This window comes from Xyrauchen texanus, chromosome 15 (genome assembly GCF_025860055.1).
Source record: "Xyrauchen texanus isolate HMW12.3.18 chromosome 15, RBS_HiC_50CHRs, whole genome shotgun sequence".
In the NCBI taxonomy this organism is placed as follows: Eukaryota; Metazoa; Chordata; class Actinopteri; order Cypriniformes; family Catostomidae; genus Xyrauchen; species Xyrauchen texanus.
In genome coordinates, this window is record NC_068290.1 from 8,156,461 (window position 1) to 8,178,272 (window position 21,812).

The following is a 21,812-nucleotide window of genomic DNA, read 5'->3' on the forward strand; positions in this document are numbered from 1 at the left end:
TATATATATATATACAACCTTACAATTTAAATTATTTGTACTATTATTACAATATAAAAATTTGTAATCGTAAAAAAATCGTAATTTCAATGTTTTCGATGTAACAAAGCAAAATCGACATCTATCCAAGGGACCCTAGCGAACTTGTACTCCTTGCGAATCACTGTCCTGGACGACCGGTTGCTTAGTAACGGGGTAATCTGTTGACCAACGAGTAGTGCAGTAGACAAAATTGCACAACACAAAAGTTAATGTCTGTCTGTAAAGGAAACAAAATTGTCGAATAACGTGATTGACTAAAGATCACCTTCATAAACAAATAATAATCATGAACCCTTAAGTTTTCCCATGACCCAATGAAGAGTATATTGCTTACCTACAGTATCACAACGCTCTTCAAACGCTGTGTTTAGAATAAATCACATCTCTGTTCTGGACGCGCCACTGTTGAATGTTTTTGTCTACATTAAATAACTTGGGATAGCCAAGCATCACGCTTTTGGCGCGTCTGCAGCTCGCTAGTTCTGGTTTTGCCCAATATCTGAGGGGCACAAAAGGACATGCGGCCCCGCAGCGCCCCGCCTCCATCCAGCCAACAAAGAGCCTGAAATTCACTGATGCATGCATGCATGCATACTGCAGACAGCAACCCAGATCACAGTCAAATGCACACAGCATATCATCACTCTCTCACCCGCATGTGTACTGCAGACACCAGCCAACCCTGTATGCATCCAGCACATCTCAACACAAAACATCACTAAAGTCTTCTGTAAACAATAGAACATCTCAAAACAATTGTTTGGGAAACTTTTAAAACGTAAACAGCTGGTAACGGCGATGTATTCCAGTGTTGACAGTATTTTGAAGCTTCGCATCGAACTAGCTCTATTTGCGCACATTCGTTCCGGGCTGGTCAACGCCGCCACCTGCCGATCGGGCCTTGAACTGCAGCTGATGAATCACACTGTCCAAAGCAGAACTTTAATCGATTTTTTTATATGTCTAAATTATGCAAATGTAGTCAGGAAGAGACCTAAATCAGTAAAAGAGGATCCCTGGATGTGGAGCGCCCACCAAATGAGTCCAAATACATCCTCAAACACACACATTTAACGCCAAACCGAGAAATCACACACACAGGTGTTCCACAGAAAGAGCTGGGTGGATTACTTGTGTCAGGTACTGATTACAAATTACATGACAAAAAATGCAATCAGTAACGTAATATAATTGGTTACATTTGAGGGTAATCTAACCAGATTACTTTTGGATTACGTTCAACCTAATTCTATTTTATTTTATGTCTCATGCATTTGAGTAGGATAATCATTTTAACAAAGTACAAAGAGGAAGAAAATGTATATTCAATTCTTATACTGACAAAAAGAGCCTAATAAAAAGAGCTCCTTATGGCATTTTTTAAAAGTGCATTAAACATTACATGAAGGTGCATAGCCAAAGATTATATTTCTAAACAGTGAGACATCAAATTCATTATAAGTGCATAAAACAATAGCAGCATTACGAACATTAAAAAGAATTAATTAAAATTGATGACCATAAAATCAACAGCAATGACGTTGCCTGGGTCAAAGCTTAACCCTTTTAACCCTTACTGCTAACTGATAGTCCATCACCTATTCCAAAGCTGAGGTGCAAGATATATTTTCAACAGCAAGAATATTCTAAAAGAGCATATTTTAAAACATCCACCGAGTCACACAAGGAACAATTATGTTAAGTTTTACATCAAGTTTCATGCAGTGGACAACAGTAGAGTGATGGGATCTTGTTCCATATTGCTGCATATTTTGCAATTGAGCTATTGTGTACCTTGCGGGCAGGACCCTTAGAGATGGCATCCACTAGATCCTTTGAAGCAATTAACTTCAATGCGTGATCTGCACACCATTGGGAAGGTAATAAGAAATAATATATATATATATAACATTTCTAGTTCATTTGAAGTGTATTAATAATATAAACATTACATGAATAAACAACAATGAACCTGAAATGAAAGCTCAAAACTTAGTCCATCACCTATTCCAAAGCTGAGATGCATCTTACTGTTGTAACGTAAAAGAAGCACATGCTCAAAACTTTCATCTGTGAGACAATTCAGTGTAAGAATATGATGATATTGATATGAATAAATTATGAACAATTTACTGCCATTGCCTGTTTATTATGTTGTCATGTAATCTATAAAAGTAACTGTAATCCAACTACAAGTATTTTTAAATGTAATTTAATCAAATTCCAAGTACTCGATTTTGTAATCTGATTTTGTAATCCCCCTGTTGCAGGGGCTAAAGGCTCCAATTAAACTAATTGTTTTTCTTAAATGGGGTGAATAGATTGTTTATGAAAAATGATCAAAGTGGGCTCACATTGACTGGTCCAATCACAATGGAGATTCATTTGTTTATAGAATACTTGAAATGCTATAAAATGCCAAATGTGTTTTAAATTAACAGGAAATCATACACCCTTTTGAAGTATTTGCATAAGTTGACAAATTGTGTCCTATACTGCCCCCATATCACTTTAAACCTCCCTAGGGGCCTTTTACCCCAGTTGTGGGGTAAAAGTCCCCCTCGCCGCCTTTAAAAAAAAATAATAATAATTGTATTCAAAACAACCTTCTGTTGTTATTTCTTTTCACTCAAATTTAGTTGCTCCATCAATATTTAATAAAAATAAATGTATTTAATTTTTTTAAATCTAATTTTCCTTTAAGTGTGCCTTTAGCCACATTGTACCCTATAGTATGGTGAAAATTACCTTTTTTTTTTCTGGTCACAGACATTTATCAAGATTGAAGAAAAAAAATACATTTCTTTTAAATAATTAATGATGGAGCAACATTTATATATATATATATATATATATATATATATATATATATATATATATATATATATATATATATATATATATATATATTATTATTATTTTTTTTTTTTAAATAAAGGTTGTTTTGATAAAAAAAAAATGGTGGTGACTCCAGCCAGGTCTCCTAAGCAACCAAATTGGACGCGGAAGCAACTGAGATTCGTCTTCCGCTACAAGGATTGAGGCGAGTCACTACACCACCACGAGGACGGATTGAAAATTGGGCATTCCAAATGGGGAGAAAAAATTATTATCGCAAGGTGGCCTTTTACCCCACGTGTTTGGCGTATTTGTATTCAAATAACAAATTAATCTCTGTTATGATTGGGTCAGTCAATGTGAGTCCACTTTGAACATTCTTCATTACAAATCTATTCACCCCACTTAAGAAAAACAATGGTGAATGTGAATGTGTTTTATGGTGGCCTTTAGCCCCTTCAACAGGGGGTCTTTTTTTACCCTAAATTATCTTTTCTCTTACTGGACAGTTATTAAAAACACTTTTGATTTAATCACCTTGAACAAACCTGAAAGTGACAAATAAGTGTTTTGCCTCAAGATAAATGTGATGATTTCTTGGATTGTCATTAACTTTGCAACATTTTAACATTTTTAAATATTAGATCAAATTATTTCAAAATCAAACTTTAGGCATTGCACACTGTATAAGCCTATCTATCTATCTATCTATCTATCTATCTATCTATCTATCTATCTATCTATCTATCTATCTATCTATCTATCTATCTATCTGTCTGTCTGTCTGTCTGTCTGTCTGTCTGTCTGTCTGTCTGTCTATCTATCTGTCTATCTATCTATCTATCTATCTATCTATCTATCTATCTATCTATCTATCTATCTATCTATCTATCTATCTATCTATCTATCTATCTGTCTGTCTATTTATCTGTCTCTCTCTCTGTCTATCTATCTATCTATCTATCTATCTATCTATCTATCTATCTATCTATCTATCTATCTATCTATCTATCTATCTATCTATCTATCTATCTATCTGTCTATCTATCTGTCTGTCTGTCTGTCTGTCTGTCTATTTATCTGTCTATTTATCTGTCTCTCTCTCTGTCTATCTATCTATCTATCTATCTATCTATCTATCTATCTATCTATCTATCTATCTATCTATCTATCTATCTATCTATCTATCTATCTATCTATCTATCTATCTATCTATCTATCTGTCTGTCTTGAGGACTGTTACTATCTATGTCTGTCTGTCTGTCTGTCATTCTAATTGTCCGTCTAAATATAATTAGATAACTTAACGTCCACCTCATGAAGTTGGTTGAGAGAATGCCCAGGGTGTAATCTAAGCAAAGAATAGATACTCTGAAATATCAGTAGGCTATGTATGTTATGTTGTCAAACAGTGAGAGATTGGAAGAGCTCTCCGTCAGCTGGTTCGTGTGTGGCAGGTGCGCGCTGTGGGTTTATACGTCTCTCTCGTGCGGGACGGTGACGCAGGGGTCACTCCGCACATGATCCCGTCACATGAACGCCTCGGTGTCCGGCTGACAAATCTGAAGTGACTGAGAAAGATCTCTAACGGCGTGCTCGGTCTAAAGGACAGTCCTCTATTTCCGTGAGTCTTTGTTAATGCTGTTTACTACTATCCGTAATATTACGTGTCCACTGATAAACATTCACAAAGTTAAGAACTCTACAACTATTATGCAGGTTTGAGTTGGTTTATCGCATTATAATGTCTAACACTCTAAATCGAGAATAGTCAGGTTGATGCATTCAAATTCTTTCTGATGGTCCACTCATTCAGTACTATAGTACTCTAATATTGAATATATAGTGAATGTTTACCATATTAATGTACCAAGGTATTTACACATATCAATGTTCTTGAAGAAATGCCATTGTATGTCCAAAAACTTGGTCATACATGGCACTTTTTGGTTTTCAGTGTATGTGTGTTTGTTTGTGCATTTCAGCAATGACTTTTGTTTCTGCTGAGATATGAATATAAACTCATCTGATTTATTTTAATTAATTGTTTTATAATGGTTTGCTATTCTGTGACATCAGGAATTTGAGAAATGATTTTTTTTTTTCATATTGTATGAGTATGAGCATACTGTAATCTGCTATTATACACACACAGAGTGATGCACAAAGACTCAAGTGCACATAATCATAGCACAGACAATCAAGTTTACAGTGCCGTCTAACAGGAATGCTGGATTTGATTCACAAAACTCATTAACTGTGTGTGTATGAGACTAACAGAGAATTTTATAGATGCAACTGTTTAGGGGAGGATCCCATTCCTCTGTATCTGTGAAGTGTTTGGGACCCAGTGTGTGTGTGTATGTAGAGATTTCTGGAGCTGAACTGAACGCTCTTTAAAAATGATGGCACACCAGAATGAGCAAATTTCCACATGCAGTGACACTTCAGTCAAAGAGAGAATGATTCTGAAGCATTCAGCTGAAATTAGACTGCAGATGGTAACGGAGAACTGTGGAGTTTCTGCTGTATGTCTCACACCCACCTCAGAGCTTGCCTCGTCAATTTCCACTGGGGCAGGTGCTGGAGGGGCAGGCTGGTGTGGGTTATATTTAGAACTCTCTATTTCTGCCATGCGACTCTCGTAACTGCCCCCTGTCACCAACCGTCCCATCAACTAGAATAAATATCAGCTGTTAGTATTGAAGCGGCAGGAACACCCAAAGCTCTGTTAGTGAATCGGTACAGGCAGAAGAGTTACATGGATAAGCTGAATGAGATGTTTTGTCAGATTATGAGATTTGAGATACGTATTTGTCATGTGTTGAAAATGATTTGCTTTCCTTTGTGATGCCACCAGGATTTGTTCTGTTTCAGCATAAATGAATGGACTCTGTTTTGACAGATTGTTTAAATGAGAGCTGTAGGTCGAGAGCAAACACAAACACACTGGAATTGGAGTTTACTCGCTTTCCACCACTATTTGTTCTTGAGTCTTAGTAAATAACACAGTCCAAACTGCAAAATATTCCCAGCAATGGAGACAGGTTTGTTGCAGCAACAACATTACTGAGAACATTCCTGATTCCTGTATTAAAAATATATGAATGGCACGAATATGTTGCATTTGCAAACAAATTATGCTAGAGCTTTTCTTAAAAACTAAAATTTTGTAATTACTTTTAACCAGGGTTCGAATTTAAAGGTATGGTTCACCAAAAAATGTAAAAGCTCTTATCAATTACTCACCCTCACGCCATCTCAGATGTGTATGACTTTCTTTCTTCTGCTGAATACAAACAGTCCTCATAATGCAAATGAATGGGTAAAACAATTTTAAAGATCCAAAAGAACATGAAAGCGTCATAAAAGTAATCCAGAAGACACCAGTGGTTAAATCTGTATCTTCAGAAGCAACATGATAGATTTGGGTGAGAAACAGATAAATTTTTCAGTCCTTTTTTTACTATCAATCTCCACTTTCAAATTGTTCTTGTCTTGTTTTTGGCAATTTACATTTTTTGTGCATATCACCACCTATTGGTCAGGGAGGAGAATTTATGGTAAAAACGGACTTACATTTTGATCTGTTTCTCACCCACATTTATCATATAGCGGACTTCATAATTCATAATATGAATTTACTGCAATCCCTATAATATGCAACATTTACCTGACCTCATCGTTAGCTCAAGCTGCACTCATCACCATAATGATAACCCACAAATCTCCAGCATAACAGAAACCATAATGAACCTTAACATAACAAACATTTAACTCTAACAAGTGTCCAACTTTACATTCATATTGCACAAAAACATAAAATAATACTTAATTTTAACATTTACTCTCCCTATCGAGTCCCATGCAAAACATGCTGGGAAATGGAAATCCCCTGCACAGTTTCATAAATGCTACATTAACAAAACAAAAAGTATACATGTAGTCCCAACTCAAATTAAACTTCCAATTTACACATTTAAATGGATAAAACACAATTAAATCAAGTCCTAGAATTGTGTTGCTTTAAGCAAATTGAACAAGCAGCAAAAAAATCCTGATTTCTGAAAGCTACTGAACATGTTCTTTCATTATTTATTAAGTTTGGTATATGTCAGATGAATGGTCATGTATTAAATCCTAGTTTAAACCAAATAATAGTTTAGTCTAACATTAATGATTAGAAATATAATACTTTCTTCGCTAAAAGTCCATTATTGAATCATCTTTAATTTGTTCAACAACACAACTGAAATGTTCAAACTGTTCAAAAAGTTTTTTTTTAAGGTTACAATACCTTTAGAAAGAATAAAGTGAGATGTTCTGGCACAATATGGCAATATACAAATGTTCAATATGTTTTAAAGACCTTATGTGAGTTTTCAGATTTCACACTGTTTACAGATTTGTGACTTGATTTTTTTGGGCTTGTCTCCCCATGTGGTTGTTGTATGTAGTGCGCTTCAGTGCGCAGAGCTGCAGCACCTGTTCGGACACCTGTGAGCAGGCTGACTTGCCTGTGTCTGTATGGATGGGAATGGCAGCACCAGCTGCCTGTGGGAATCACTCGCACACAACATGGAATCACATCATTCTTGTTATTGCAATGGTCCTGATCTTTAGTGCTCCTTCAGGTAAAGTCCCTTTTAACCCTCATCAAAAAACTGTGTTGGTGATAGAATATGTAAAGTGTAAGTATCAGATTGTAGCACTATGAAATACACACACACACACACACACACACACACTGAAGTCAGAAGTTTACATACACCTTAGCCAAATACATATAAACTCCTGATATTTAATTGTAGAAAACATTCCCTGTCTTAGGTCAGTTTGGATCACTACTTTATTTTAAGAATGTGAAATGCCAGAAATGCTAGTAGAGGGAATTATTGGTATGGTTAAGAATTTGGTAGCATAGCCTTTAAATTGTTTAACTTGGGTAAAACATTTTTGGTAGTCTTCCACAAGCTACTCACAATAAGTTACTGGAATTTGGCCCATTCCTCCAGACAGAACTGGTGTAACTGAGTCAAGTTTCTAGGCCTCCTTTCTCGCACACGCTTTTGCAGTTCTGCCCACACATTTTCTAACAGATTGAGGTAAACCTTTTTGAACTTAAGCCATTTTGCCACAACTTTGTCGGTATTTTTGGGGGTCATTGTCCATTTGGAAGACCCATTTGCCACCCAGCTTTAACTTCCTGGCTGATGTCTTGAGATGTTGCTTCAATATATCCACATCATTTTCCTTCCTCATGATGTCATCTATTTTGTGAAGTGCACCAGTCTCTCCTGCAGCAAAACACCCTCACAACATGATGCTGCCACCCCCATAATGCACGGTTGGGATGGTGTTCTTTGGCTCGCAAGCCTCACCCATTTTCCTCCAAACATATTGATGGTCATTATGGCCAAACAGTTATATTTTTGTTTCATCAGACCAGAGGACATTTCTCCAAAAATAATTGTATGTAAACTTCTGACTTCAAATTTATATATACACAGATCAGCCACAACATTAAAACCACCTGCCTAATATTGTGTGCAAACCCGCATCTCAGAATACCATTCTGAGGTGATATTCTTCTCACCACAATTGTAGAGAGGGGTTAACTGAGTTACCATAGACTTCAAACTACTTTAGTCTGGCCATTCTCCGTTGACCTCTCATCAACACGGCATTTCCATCCACAGAACTGCCACTCACTGGATGTTTTTTGTTTTTGGCACCATTCAAAGTAAAATCTAGAGACTGTTGTGCATGAAAATTCCAGCAGATCAGCAGTTACTGAAATACTCAAACCAGCTCACCTGGCACCAACAATCATGCCACGCTCAATCACTGAGATCACATTTTTTCTCCACTCTGATGGTTGATGTGAACTGTAGTTCCTGACCATTATCTGCATTATTTTAATTACTGCACTGTTGCCACATGATTGGCTGATTAGATAATTGCATGGATGATGGTTGGTGCCAGATGGGCTGTTTTTAGTATTCCCATAACTGCTGATCTGTTGGAATTTTCACGCACAACAGTCTCTAGATTTTACTCTGAATGGTGCCAAAAACAAAAAAAATATCTGTGAACAGAAGTGCGTTGTTGATGAGAGAGGTAAACAGAGAATGGCCAGACTGGTTCGAACTAACAAAGTCTACGGTAACTCAGATAAACACAATTGTGGTGAGAAGAATATCATCTCAGAATACTATTCTGAGATACGGGTTGGCGCTGTTTTGCCGGCAAAAGATAGGCAGGTGGTTTTAATGTTATGGCTGATCGATGTGTGTGTATGTATATGTTTTAATTTTCTTATATAAATATATACTGTATATGAGATGATATATACAGTACATACCCATCTTGCAGTATGAAATATGCCATCGAAACTCCATTTAAAACTACTTCGAACAGCATTTTGCTAATTTATTATATAATCATTATGCATGCTGTTTGTATGATCTCATAGTAAATGAGAGACTACATGTAATATTTGTTCTTTTAAAAAAACTTATGTCATTCTGCAGTGCCATTTAAAATAGCATAATGATGGCAAAAGAGTGATTAATAATAGTAAAATATGACAAAGAAATTACATAAAGCACCTAAAATATGTAATTTTCTTATAAATTCAAATAACTTTTCACCTAACATCTTGATGTCAGTACAGAAATTTCATAGACATTTTATGCATCAAGTACCCATTTTCCTTGGTTCTGAATGATTACCATAAACATATTGCATGGTGTACCATGATATTTATATGGTACTTCAACATACTTCAAAGAATGCCATGTTATTATAGTGGTACATACACATTTTTGTTTTTTAAATGCTGACCTTAGCTACTTAGTAGTACTATTTTGTTAGTAAAACCTGTTAATTGTCTGTTTATTAGGAACCATATATATATATATATATATATATATATATATATATATATATATATATATATATATATATATATTTAGTGAATTAATATAAAATCTGTGGAAAAAGTGGCTGAATTTAATGCACATATAAGTCAGACTCCAAGACACAGCAAAAATATTTTACTATTCAAAGATGAACACTGTAAACTTAATTTGTTTTCTTTACCTGCAGTGTATGCACAGTGTCGGATCCTGCGATGTAACTCAGAATTTGTGGCTGCGACTCTAGAAATGGGGGTCACTGGGGGGAGGGAGGGGAGTAATGCCAGATACTGCAGTGCCTTGCGATCCTACGCCCTCTGTACACAGCGGACTGCCCGGGCGTGCCGCGGAGACCTGGCCTACCACTCTGCTGTGCAGGGCATTGAGGACCTGCTCATCCAACATCGCTGCCCCAAAACTGGCCCAACAGCCCAGCCACGGCCCCTGCCCCAGGCCCCACTCTCAGAGGACGGATGCGTCTATGAGAAGGGCCGGGCCCCAGATTATCTGCACTGCGGGGTGTTTGGGGACCCTCACATCCGCACCTTTAATGATGAGTTCCAAACATGTGCTGTACAGGGAGCCTGGCCTCTCATAGATAACAAGTACATGTACATCCAAGCCACAAGTACGCCCACTAGAGGGAGCTCTTACTCCACTGTGCTCACAAAGGTGAGCGCCACTGTGTTCCACTTACTCCATTGTCATACAATTAATAAAATAGTTTGACTGGTCTTAGTTAAATGGAACAGGGTGTATATAATGGATGAAACTAATCATTTTAGATGAGGGTGTTTGTGTACTAATCTCGCAGCTCCAGACCTTTGACTATTAGTGTAAAGTCTGGTCTATTCTGCAGCTTATTCATGCCAAGAACTGCCCTTTTGACAGGAGGACTGTAGCAGGTTGATTTTGTCTAAAACTCTCCCAGCATTTCTTGTCGTAATTAAATTCTAGATATCTGCAGCTCAGTTTTGACTATTCAAAATACTTACTAGTAAAAAAGACAGTTAAAGGAATATCCCGGGTTTATTACAAGTTAAACTCAGTTGACAGCATTTGTTGGATACCACAAAAATACATTTTGACTTGCAAAAATCTGGGTTCCAGTGAGGCACTTACAATGGAAGTGAATGGGGCCCAATCCATAAACATTAAAATACTTACAGTTTCAAAAGCATAGCCACGAGACATAAACAATATGTGTGTTAACATGATTTTAGTTTGATAAAATTGCTTACTTTCTGTGTAAAGTTATATCCAATTTAGCAGCTTCATTGCCATGATGACTTTATGGCGTCATCATGTAAATTATGATTGAAACAAATTTACAGCTCAAATAAAACAAAAAAAACTATAAAATATAATAATAATAAAAATTACAGAACAAATAATGGCAGTGCTTTTATAAAATTATAACTACACATTTCTGCCTTTAACTCTAAAACAATTGGCCCCATTCACTTCTGTTGTAAGTGTCTCGCTGTAACCTTCATTTTTGCTTCTTATCGTTTGTGGTAATCAACATTATGCCACAAGTGCTGTCGATTGAGCTTAACTTGTTCTCTAATGAACCCAAAATATTCCTAAAGATACCTGTAATTTCATTAGTCATAATTACATTTTACTAGTAAGAATAGCATTTTGGTAACACTTTCTATGAAGCCCATATTTAGAATGCATCGTAAAGGCATTATAAATGCATTATACTACATATATAATGTCTCATAATACAGCTTATTATAAGCTATAGCTTCTCATAAATAATTATAACTACAGTTATACATTATAAGACTTCCCCATTCATAGTTTAGAGTGCAAAATGCATAACCCAATTTTAATGCAGCAGAAGCTAATAAAGTTAATCAGTTAAGAGCTGTCATGCAAAAGCAGCATAGTATAAACAGTCAAAAGGCAAAAGTAAAGTTACAAAAGCAGTATCTTCTTATACCATAACATAAGTACAATATAGATAAATTTTTTATACTTGGGTGTGTTATACCCAAGAAGATTTGCTACATGTGTGATCAACATTACATATTTAGAGTTTCTGATATAGCATACCTATTATACAGTGTATATTTGAATAAATAATACACTTTATATTCAGAAGATAAAATTAAATGTTCCTTAATGCATTGTTCTCTAAGGTATAAATATGAATAGGTAATTATTGTAATGTATTATAATTGTGGTTACAATTATTTCTTAGACGTTATAATATATTATAAGGTGTATTATGAGACATTACTAAAGCATTATAATGCCTTTACAATGCATTATAAATATATGGGCTTTGTAGAAAGTGTTACCAGCAATTTTATCAGTCAACATTTTGTTGCAGATATCTTGAATTTAATTTTTAGATATCAACATACATTTGTACTAGTAACAATAAATATTATTATTTTCAATATGGAACTGTAGCCATATACTTTTAGCCATATCATTTCTATTACAGATCTCTCCAATGTCTGGAGACTCTCTGGTCTCTAGTTTTTAATGCAAAACACATTGTGGTTGGATGCACAGCCATTGATATTTTTACTATTTTTTGCTGCCCTGATTATGCATAATTATTAGTTGAGTTTGCATTTTATTATTTAGAACAGACCCATTTTTGGGTTGCAACAAACCACTGCTGTGAAGTATTTTTTGGGGTACTTTTTATCTGACAGTTCTTTGATCTCCATTTCCTCCTCAGATCACGGTTATCTTTAAAAACTCACGTGAGTGTGCAGAGCTCCAGATATACCAAGCAGAGCTGGACAATGTTCCCCCAGCGTTTGTAGATGGTTCTATGACCAGCGGTGATCGCAGAGGACACCAAAGCCTTCGCATTCACTCTCATGACCCTGGCAAATACGTCGAGATCAGGGCTACACACATCGGGACGACACTGCTGGTGCGTCAGGTCGGCCCGTCGCTCAGTCTGTCAGTTCGCTCTCCTCGTGCGATCGTGGAGTCCTACACACCCGAGCAGGACCTGCAGTTGTGTGTGTGGGGCTGTCCAGTGTCACAGCGTCTGGAGATGCCACCTGCGCATCTGTCCACCGCTGCGTACGCACACTGCTCCTCCCTGCTTCCTGTGCGAGATGTGTATTTCCAGTCCTGCCTGTTTGATTTACAGGTCACTGGGAATTTGAACTCTAGTGCTTCAGCTGTGGCTGCATTGGAGGATGCTCGTGCAATGATCTCTGACCCTGAAAGGGTTCACCTGCTGACAGCCAGGGCAGGTAACACCACTCCGACTCTGCCAGTGGTATTGGCCATGAGTGTCCTCACAGAGACACTTAGACGTGCTGTCTCAGTTCCAGTCTGATGATGGTAAATTCTACAGTTTTCGAAAGCCTAAAGCAGGGCTTACTTGATATTTAAAAATTATATTTATACAGTTGTTCAGTGTTTACATCCCATTGCCCTGCTGCTAAAATTGCTTATACCAACTTAATGTGGTTTTGTTGTCTTAGCTAGTTTAAGCTAATTTAGCTGGTCTCACCGCCTTGACAAGCTGGTTTTGGTCTACCAGCCTATCCAGCTGACAAGTGCCCCAAACCCCTCTAAAACCAGCAAAACAGACCAGCCTAAACCAGCCTGCTGAGGCTCGGGGACCAGCTGACCACCTTATTTTTTCTTCTTCTTCTTTCTAGCAGGGCAGAGTTGCCAGAGTTTGGAAGTTTGTATGTTTTATGTGAACAAAGGCTGTCTGGAACTGCCTCGCAAAAAAAAAGAAAATGCATTTTTGTGTTTAATTCAGTGTTACATGCACATAAAATGAATGATTTGTGTATATATGAAGAAAGAAAATACTGCAAATTTCAATCGAAGACATAGTTAATGTTTTCATTGTGGATGAGGTTTATGCAGGAATAATTTGAGTGTATTTATAATAAAGAAATAATCTAAACTATATCCACTCAGCAGTAGTTTATTGTCCTGTGCTGGCCCACACAGTATTGATGAATGAAGGTTACACCAGATGTTGCAGACCACAGGAAATTACCCTTATTACCAAATGAAATTCATTTATCTAAAGCTAAAATAAAGACTTTTGAATATTTTTTTCTGTCAATCTGGTGACCAAAATTTCAGACCACTATGCAAATGATATGCATCATGGAAATGTATCATGAGAATCTGTGTAAAACTTCATTTGAAAAGTGAAGACAAGTCACATTTTCTATGTTTTCATTCTATCTCCTAAAAATGTAATGTTGTAACTCCATAGATTGAAAAACAAGTTAGTCTAAATCTATAACTGTGAATTTTTTGTGACTAATGTACTGATTTTGAGGCATTTCACACTTGTTTAAGGGGTGATGCCAGATGGTGTTCATCTGGGTTAACTTTAATGTTTATGTTATACTGGTAAAAGTTTGGTTGGAAGTTGTCTTATCTCTTGCATTATAAATGACACATTTAATGTTCTTAGGCCTATAATGAATAAGAGGGACATTTGTAAGTGTAGGTAGCTTTGGCCCAAGTCCACAATGGATGTTGTTGTGTGCGGAAAAGGGATGTGAGAACGAATGATGTAAGCAGCTGTGTATATTTATTCTTACCACAGTGATTGATGGGTTATATAAATGGGCTCCTTCTGAACTTCCTTCTATAGGAAGATACACAGTAAAATGTGCTGGATCAGTCAGCAGATGGCACTGCTCATCCAAACAGAGGAGACTTGCTCTCATGAGTCAACGTGAACTTATACACGTTTTACAGCATGTGGCCTGCAGTGATGGGTGCATTTATTAGGTCATCTCTGATGACCACAGCTATCTCTGGACTTCACTGTATGTTTCTGTTTTTCTGATAACTCTCTGCACAGTCAGGTTTTCTAGAAACTAACAAAAAAGTACCAAGAACTTGTTGTACCATGGCATATAATGAATGTTTACATGATTCATGTTGATACAAAGGCTTTTTGGAAATGGTTCATTCTGATAACATTTGTTTTTTACATGTACAATACCATGTTTTTTCATCATATGCCATGGTTTGTGTTCGTGCCCTATTCGGCACCATTTCGCTGCTGGTGCTGACAATCTGTGCTACTAGCAGTAAAAACAGTGATGTGTAAAGCCTATACTTGGGTAGCAAAAGTCGGGAGGCATGGGAGAACCTGTCAGTACTACAACAGCATGAAAAGTGTTTAAACCTAGGTAGCACATCTTGTCAGGCAGATAATTCCTATCAGGATGTGTTACCAGCAGAACCATAATGTAGTGTAAAAACTATACGGATATAGCATTGGTAGCTCATCCTTATATAAATATGCATACATCATACATACATACATAGCATTTATTTCCAGGACACCCGATTCTCCCTATGGCCAGTCTGCCCCTGAATGCATATTTTAATCATTCTGCATCATGGTAAAAACAAAACAGAGACAGAGAGAGTGCTCATTTTTTTGGAAATTGTAACAATGTTATTTGAATGCTTGATTTGGAGACATTCTGTATTTTACGTCTGTTTAAATTATTGCTAAATCACGTTTTATCAATATCGTGTCATATGTGAGTTTACATCACTCCCCAAACATGTTTTTGAGCAGGGCAAATGTGTGCTCAGCTGTTCATGCCCCAACCCTGCTCCATGTAATTTGCCCTCCTCCTCAAACGCCTCCTGCCCCATACCCACGAGCTGTCCACGCGCTCTGGCCGAGTGCTCATTGGCCCGAGTGGAAGTTCACAGCCCGTGTGTCCTATGAGAGAGATGCCCGTGGGGCGATCCACGGGCGCATGAGGGTGCCCAGCGCTAATGCCCATATGTGTGTCCAGCTCACATCATCAGCAGAGCGGCGTGTGAACTATATAACCACCCACTCTCACTCAGTGTTTACCGATGGAACAGAGTGACCACCAAATTACAAAAACATCTCATAGAAAATAATAATAACATCAGCACATATTGGTGAGCTTGACGAGCAACTGAGTCATTCATTTACTTTAGGAATTAATCGAAAAGATACCTTTAGTAACACTTTTAGTAGTAGTATTATTACAGGTTAGTAATTTGTTCAACTTGCTAAATTAATTAAACAGCAAAAATGGGCGTGCTGAAAAAGAAACCCAAGACCTTCGAGGTTCAACTGAGTGACCCGAACAAGAGCGCGTACAGCGGCGGAGATAAAGTGGCCGGGCGGGTGGTGGTGGAGGTGTCAGAGGTGACGAGGATTTCCGCCGTCAGACTGTTCGGGATCGGATGCGCTAAAGTCGAATATAGTAAAGGAAAGCTGCGCTGCAGGGAGGAAATCGAGTATCTGAAATACGAAGAGGTTCTTCACCTTGATCATCAACCCACAGGTAAAAGCCAAGCATTGTTTTAGACACAAATGCACTTGTGAAATAGTTTGAATGGACCTTATTCAGAGTGGCACACCATATATGATTTTTGGCGTGAATGAAAACGAGAAAAATGTAAGTAGACTAGAAACTCCAGAAAACATGAGTTATGGAAATAAGATGTGATCTAGTACGTACCTTTATACAGCTTTATGCAGAGGTACAACTCACTGAACACTGAAGAGACTGCAAGTCTATCCTTCAGAGCCTCGTTTTCATTCCTTTTTTATAGCGCCATATTTAATTTTTGAATTGAACTCCAAATAAGGCCTAGAGTGGGTGATGTTTTTTCTGCCTTATAGGTCCATTACTACAATTAGGTTGGATTTCTTTTTAAATAAAAGTTTAGATGAATGAACTGAAATGTGTAAGTAAAGAACTACGTTGTAACCACACATTCAAAATAAAAGTTTAGGAATTGGTCACTGAAAACCTTATATTAATAGACCATTATTCTAAATATACTTATATGTGGTGGTTATTGCCCTGGTGTTAGTGTTTCTTAAAGCACAATTTCTTCTCTGCAGATGCAGATGGCTCCATCACTCTCAGGCCTGGAAACAAATATGAGTTCATGTTCGGGTTTGAACTTCCACAGGCGGGGTAGGTTTCTTTTGGGAACTGCGTATTACAAATATTGCATCTAAAACGGTTAATTATACCCGACTGAGTCACTACTTCACTAATCCAAAATCATCCAATCCTGAACAGGTGCCTAGTTTCCTCCTATGCAGGAAAGTTTGGCTCAGTCCAGTACTATGTGAATGTGGTCATAGAAAAATCAGGACAGCCATTTGCAGAATGCAAGCAACATTTTAAGGTGGAGGAACCCATTGATGTAAACACCCAAGAACTCATGGTGAGTAAGCCTAGAGAGGTCACACAAAACTTCTATTAACCGGATGTGATTCAAACATGAGACAATAGTCCTTCATTTTTCTCTCTGGCTCTTTTCAGACTCCAGTTACAGGTGCAAAAGAGAAGAAAGTAACCTGCATGTTTATTCCTGATGGCAGCGTTTCCATTGTCGCACGCATAGACCGAAAGGGTTATTGTGAAGGAGAGGACATTTGCATAGATGCTAAATTCGAGAATACCTGCTCTCGGATTGTCATTCCTAAAGCCGGCATCATAGCCAAACACATTTATCTGGCAAACAACCGCACCAAGGTGTTTTGCGAGAAACTCACTTCTGTCAGGGGCAATCACATCATCTCCGGCATGTGTGACATGTGGCAGGGGAGGGTCCTCCGTGTTCCTAAGTTGAAGCCCACCATCTTGGGCTGTGACATCATCCACGTTGACTACACTTTAAGGGTGAGATATATTCCTGATAATTCATGCCAGCAGTAGACTTCACTGTACATGTTTGTTCTGTTTTTTGCATGTGTCACGGAAATAATAGCTTTTCTCTCTCTCCGGGGGCAGATCTATGTCCATATCCCAGGCAGTGAGAAGCTGATCCTTGAACTGCCTCTCGTCATTGGGACGATCCCCTTCAATGGCCTGAATAGTCGCACCAGCAGCATGAGCAGTCAGGATGGCAGTTCCCCCTCCAGCACTTGTATGTCCATCCCATCTTCACCACCAAGTTACAGTGAGATCTCCCAGGACAACCAAATGGACAGTTCCATTATCCCTATCCTAAATGATTACGATGAGGATGACAGTCCAATCTTCATGCGCATTAGCGAGTATCATCTCCCCCCTCCCCCAGCATACACAGAGGTACACAAACACATATACACACACACATATAAATACACCCACTACCCTAGTTGAGACTGCACTAAGAATTGCTTCTGTCTTTCCTCTGGTTGTACAGCAGAATTGAGACTGCATTTCTCCTTCAACGCAGCTGAAAAACTGCTGCCACAAAGCATTAAGCTCCAGCAGAAGAACAAACACAGCTCCTGACAGCAAGATTCAGATCTAAAAATGCAGAATGACAGTGCTAGAGGACCAGGCATGCTTTACTTCTGAGTTGTGGACTATTAAATACTGTGGCACACCAAGAAATGGTTGATTGGGAGTTTGTGAACCTTTACTGAGGTCGTCAGAAGCTCTTTTACTGAATCAAGGGACACTTTGACTAATGTAAGAATACACCTCTTGAAAATGACCATTGTCATCTTCATGTTTGTTACAGAGAAATCCTCAGCATCTGAGAGAGTTTTTAGATTTGTGTTAGATTTTGCCATATTGGTATATTATCCTGTCTGCTCTTACTGGCATTCCAGATTGGAAAGTAAAGAGGTTTTGCTCAGCACTCCTAATAACTGGTGGGAAAACCCTTCAGGTTAGAAAAATTGTCATGAGACAATATTTTTGTGATGTACTTTGTGAGAGTGAAAACCAATGTATGTCATATTGGGTTATATTTGAATTGGTTGTATAGAAATTAGAATATATATATATATATATATATATATATATATATATATATATATATATATATATATATATATATATATATATCAGAGTCAGAATTATACCACTGTTAATATACCAACATTTAGTTAATCCAATTCAAATATGACTGATATTTGCATTTTGTACTAGTTTAAATTTTTATTTGAACCCAATGGGTCACTTTTATCCATTCTTAAGACAATAAAAAATTTGAAATGATTCAATGTAGTAAAGTGTCAATAATTTGAGTAATAATACAAATTTCAGATGTCTGGCTGGCTGTCAGTCCATCTATCTATCATCCAACCATCCATCCATCCATCTATCTCTGAGAACTATTTTTTAATGCACATTGTGTGAAATTCTGATGTGAGGATAAATGTAGGGGAAAGGTTGATAGCAGTAGCCAAAGATATGAACACATGTTATTGTTTGTATCTGGAGGGGTTTATTTACAGTCTTTGTACACCACCATCTGTTTTCTTGTTGGTGATGCAACTTCCATCCATGGGCCTGTGTTGAGAATAGCATTTCAGTGATGTAACTTTAAAGGAAAGTCCATAGTGAGTGTGCTGGTAACTGTACACATACTCAACAAGTATATAGACCACATCTACAGTATATAGATCTTTTCTCCTGCAATTAATCAGGAAAAGTCTTTTATCTCAGTATTATTTTAGCTTATCATTTTAGAATAGTTTTAGTCGAATCATTGATGTTCCCTGTAAAGAAACAGTCTTATGAATATCTGACAGCACAGACACCAGACTTCTAACTAACTCCACTAATCTAAAAGAGTAATAATTAATGCACAGACTATCACAGTATGTAAAGAGCAGCTGTCCTATCCAGAATCATTTGTGCAGGACTGCATGCGTGCTGGGATGCAACTGCATCAAGGGCAAGATCAGCATTACTGGAACCATTAAATAAGAATATCAGAAACCTGATAGTTTTTACCCACCAGGCAGCTGTTCCTTGTCATATAGCTCTCTCAAAAAGGATCTGTACCTATCCAGACCCCACTGTGTCTTCCTCACTTACTCTCTCTCCATTTCAAGATCACAAGCTTGAACCTAGCTCAGAAATCCACACCTTGTCTCCTAGTTGCCTTTTGCCTTTTCTGTAAGCTTTCATAAGAATGCAATGTAATGTGTAATTCGACTGCATGAGGCAGTTAAATCAGTGGTTGTCCAGTGTCTCTGAAGCCTGCTGCATGGGTCAGATATGGAAGTGTCCCTGAGCCTGTGCCAGCAAATATAACTTTTAGCATTTACTGAGCAGTTAAAAATTAAAGTGTCAGTCACATTGAACAAAACTGCAAGGCTGGGCAGTGTCTGCACACACACACACGCACACACACACGCACACACACACACACACACACACATGTTGGTCTACCTATCATTATGAGGACTTTCCATAGACATCATGACTTTTATACTGTACAAACTATAGATTCTATCCTCTTAACCTAACACAACCCCTAAACCTAACCCTCACAGAAAACCTTCTGCATTTTTACATTTTCAATAAAACATTGTTTAGTATGATTTTTAAGCGATTTGAATTATGGGGACACTAGAAATGTCCTCATAAATCACATTTATAGCATAATACCCTTGTAATTACCAGTTTGTAACTTACAAAATTGTCCTCGTAAATCACAAAAACATGCGCACCCACAAACACACACACACACACACACACACACACACACACACACACACACACACACACACACACACACACACACACACACACACACACACACACACACACACACACTTATACTTGTGTGGACCTCCTATTGACTTCTGTTGTTCTTCTGTGAAACCCCTTTACTGTACTTTAATAATAATCTAATCTAGTCTCTTAGATTTTAGTTAATTAATTACATTAATTTACAATTAATTTATCCTCAATATAGTTTATGGGTGGCCTACAATTCACATATTGATGCTTTTTTGGCCTATGGACTCTATAATTTCCTCTTTTTGGAATAGGTGTGGATAATTTTCTCAAATTCTCTTTTATTTTAATGAAAGGAATCTTCTGGGTTCAATACATGTCATCGACAGCATTTGTGGCATAATGTTGGTTACCACAAAAATGTATTTCCAGCCATCACTGCTTTTCTTTAAAAAAAACAAAATCAAGGTTACTGTGAAGAATGGAAGTGAATGGGGCCAATTTGTAGATGGTTTAAAGGCAGAAAAGCGAAGCTTATTTTTTATAAAAGCACTTACATTGATTCTTCTGTTAAAACTTGTGTAATACTTGACCTGTAAAGTTGTTCAAATTGTCAGGGTTTACTGCATTATTCTTCGACATGACAACAAAGTTGTAAAATTGGCTATAATTTTACACAAAAAAGGTTAGTAAGCAATTTTTATCACTCTAAACTCATCTCTAAAAAAGGGGGGACAAGTGGAAATAAATTAACATTATGCTGTTAAATGAGCTTACGTAACGTATTGAATCCAGAATATTCCTTTGAGGCATCATTTGGCCTGTTTATGAACCTTTGTTTACAGTTGTTTTTAGGATTTTTCCAGATAGGTATGGGAATTTGCCACTCATAAATATAGCATCATTAGTAAACACACACAGATTTACACATATTTGAAGTGCTCTGGTCAGATTGGGTTACAGTTTAAGGTTGGGTAACCTAAGCTACAAAGCAATGATATACACAGAATATAATTTAAAGTATAACATTTTCCTCTATTAAATAATTTGCCCTATCCCAGTTTAAAGTACAGAGACAGCTATAAGCAAGCCATTCTTAGACTGTGCAAACACAAGCCTTGTGGCACTATCAAAACATTGGTCTGTTTGCAGTGCCATACTCGTTAGGGCTTCAGTTTGGTGATGCTGGTGGTGTAGTTGATATTACACACTTCACCTTTAACACCATGTAGACACAGGCAATAAATACAACCAATTAGCAGGCCCACCCTGAAACTGTGTGTCACGGTCCTGTCACTCTGTCAGTCTGGGTTTTTGTCTGATTGGACCGTGGCATCAACGTCCCATGTCTGTCTTGTGTTTTTCCGTTGTCTGTGTTTGTGTGAGCGCATGGTTTGGTTTGTATTCCCTGCCGTGCGCTCTTCGGTCTGTCTTGTTTCATGTCGGGAGCATGGTGTCTGGATACTGACTTCCTCTCTGGTTTGGTTTCAGTCTGTGTCAGGATCCGGACATGCATGCTCCATGTCTGTCTTTTATTGACGTGGGTGCATCGCACTTA

General features: G+C 37.5%; 2 protein-coding genes across 3 annotated transcripts; both read left to right on the top strand.

The window, feature by feature from the left end:
- The first annotated feature begins 4,408 nt into the window (after positions 1 to 4,408).
- hjv (hemojuvelin BMP co-receptor) lies at positions 4,409 to 13,651 on the top strand. The gene is made up of 4 exons (XM_052144669.1): positions 4,409 to 4,504; positions 7,338 to 7,514; positions 9,991 to 10,472; positions 12,505 to 13,651. The coding sequence occupies exons 2-4, from the start codon at positions 7,412 to 7,414 to the stop codon at positions 13,120 to 13,122; spliced, it is 1,203 nt and encodes a 400-aa protein (XP_052000629.1). The 5' UTR covers positions 4,409 to 4,504; positions 7,338 to 7,411; the 3' UTR covers positions 13,123 to 13,651.
- Positions 13,652 to 15,631: 1,980 nt separating this feature from the next.
- txnipb (thioredoxin interacting protein b) lies at positions 15,632 to 18,549 on the top strand. Of its 2 annotated transcripts, XM_052144449.1 has the most exons (7): positions 15,639 to 15,719; positions 15,851 to 16,111; positions 16,678 to 16,753; positions 16,862 to 17,009; positions 17,108 to 17,467; positions 17,579 to 17,878; positions 17,976 to 18,549. In XM_052144449.1, the coding sequence occupies exons 2-7, from the start codon at positions 15,856 to 15,858 to the stop codon at positions 17,982 to 17,984; spliced, it is 1,149 nt and encodes a 382-aa protein (XP_052000409.1). In that variant the 5' UTR covers positions 15,639 to 15,719; positions 15,851 to 15,855; the 3' UTR covers positions 17,985 to 18,549. The 2 variants fall into 2 exon arrangements, with proteins under 2 accessions (XP_052000411.1, XP_052000409.1); XM_052144451.1 differs by having other exon boundaries at positions 15,632 to 16,111; positions 17,979 to 18,549.
- Positions 18,550 to 21,812: the final 3,263 nt, after the last annotated feature.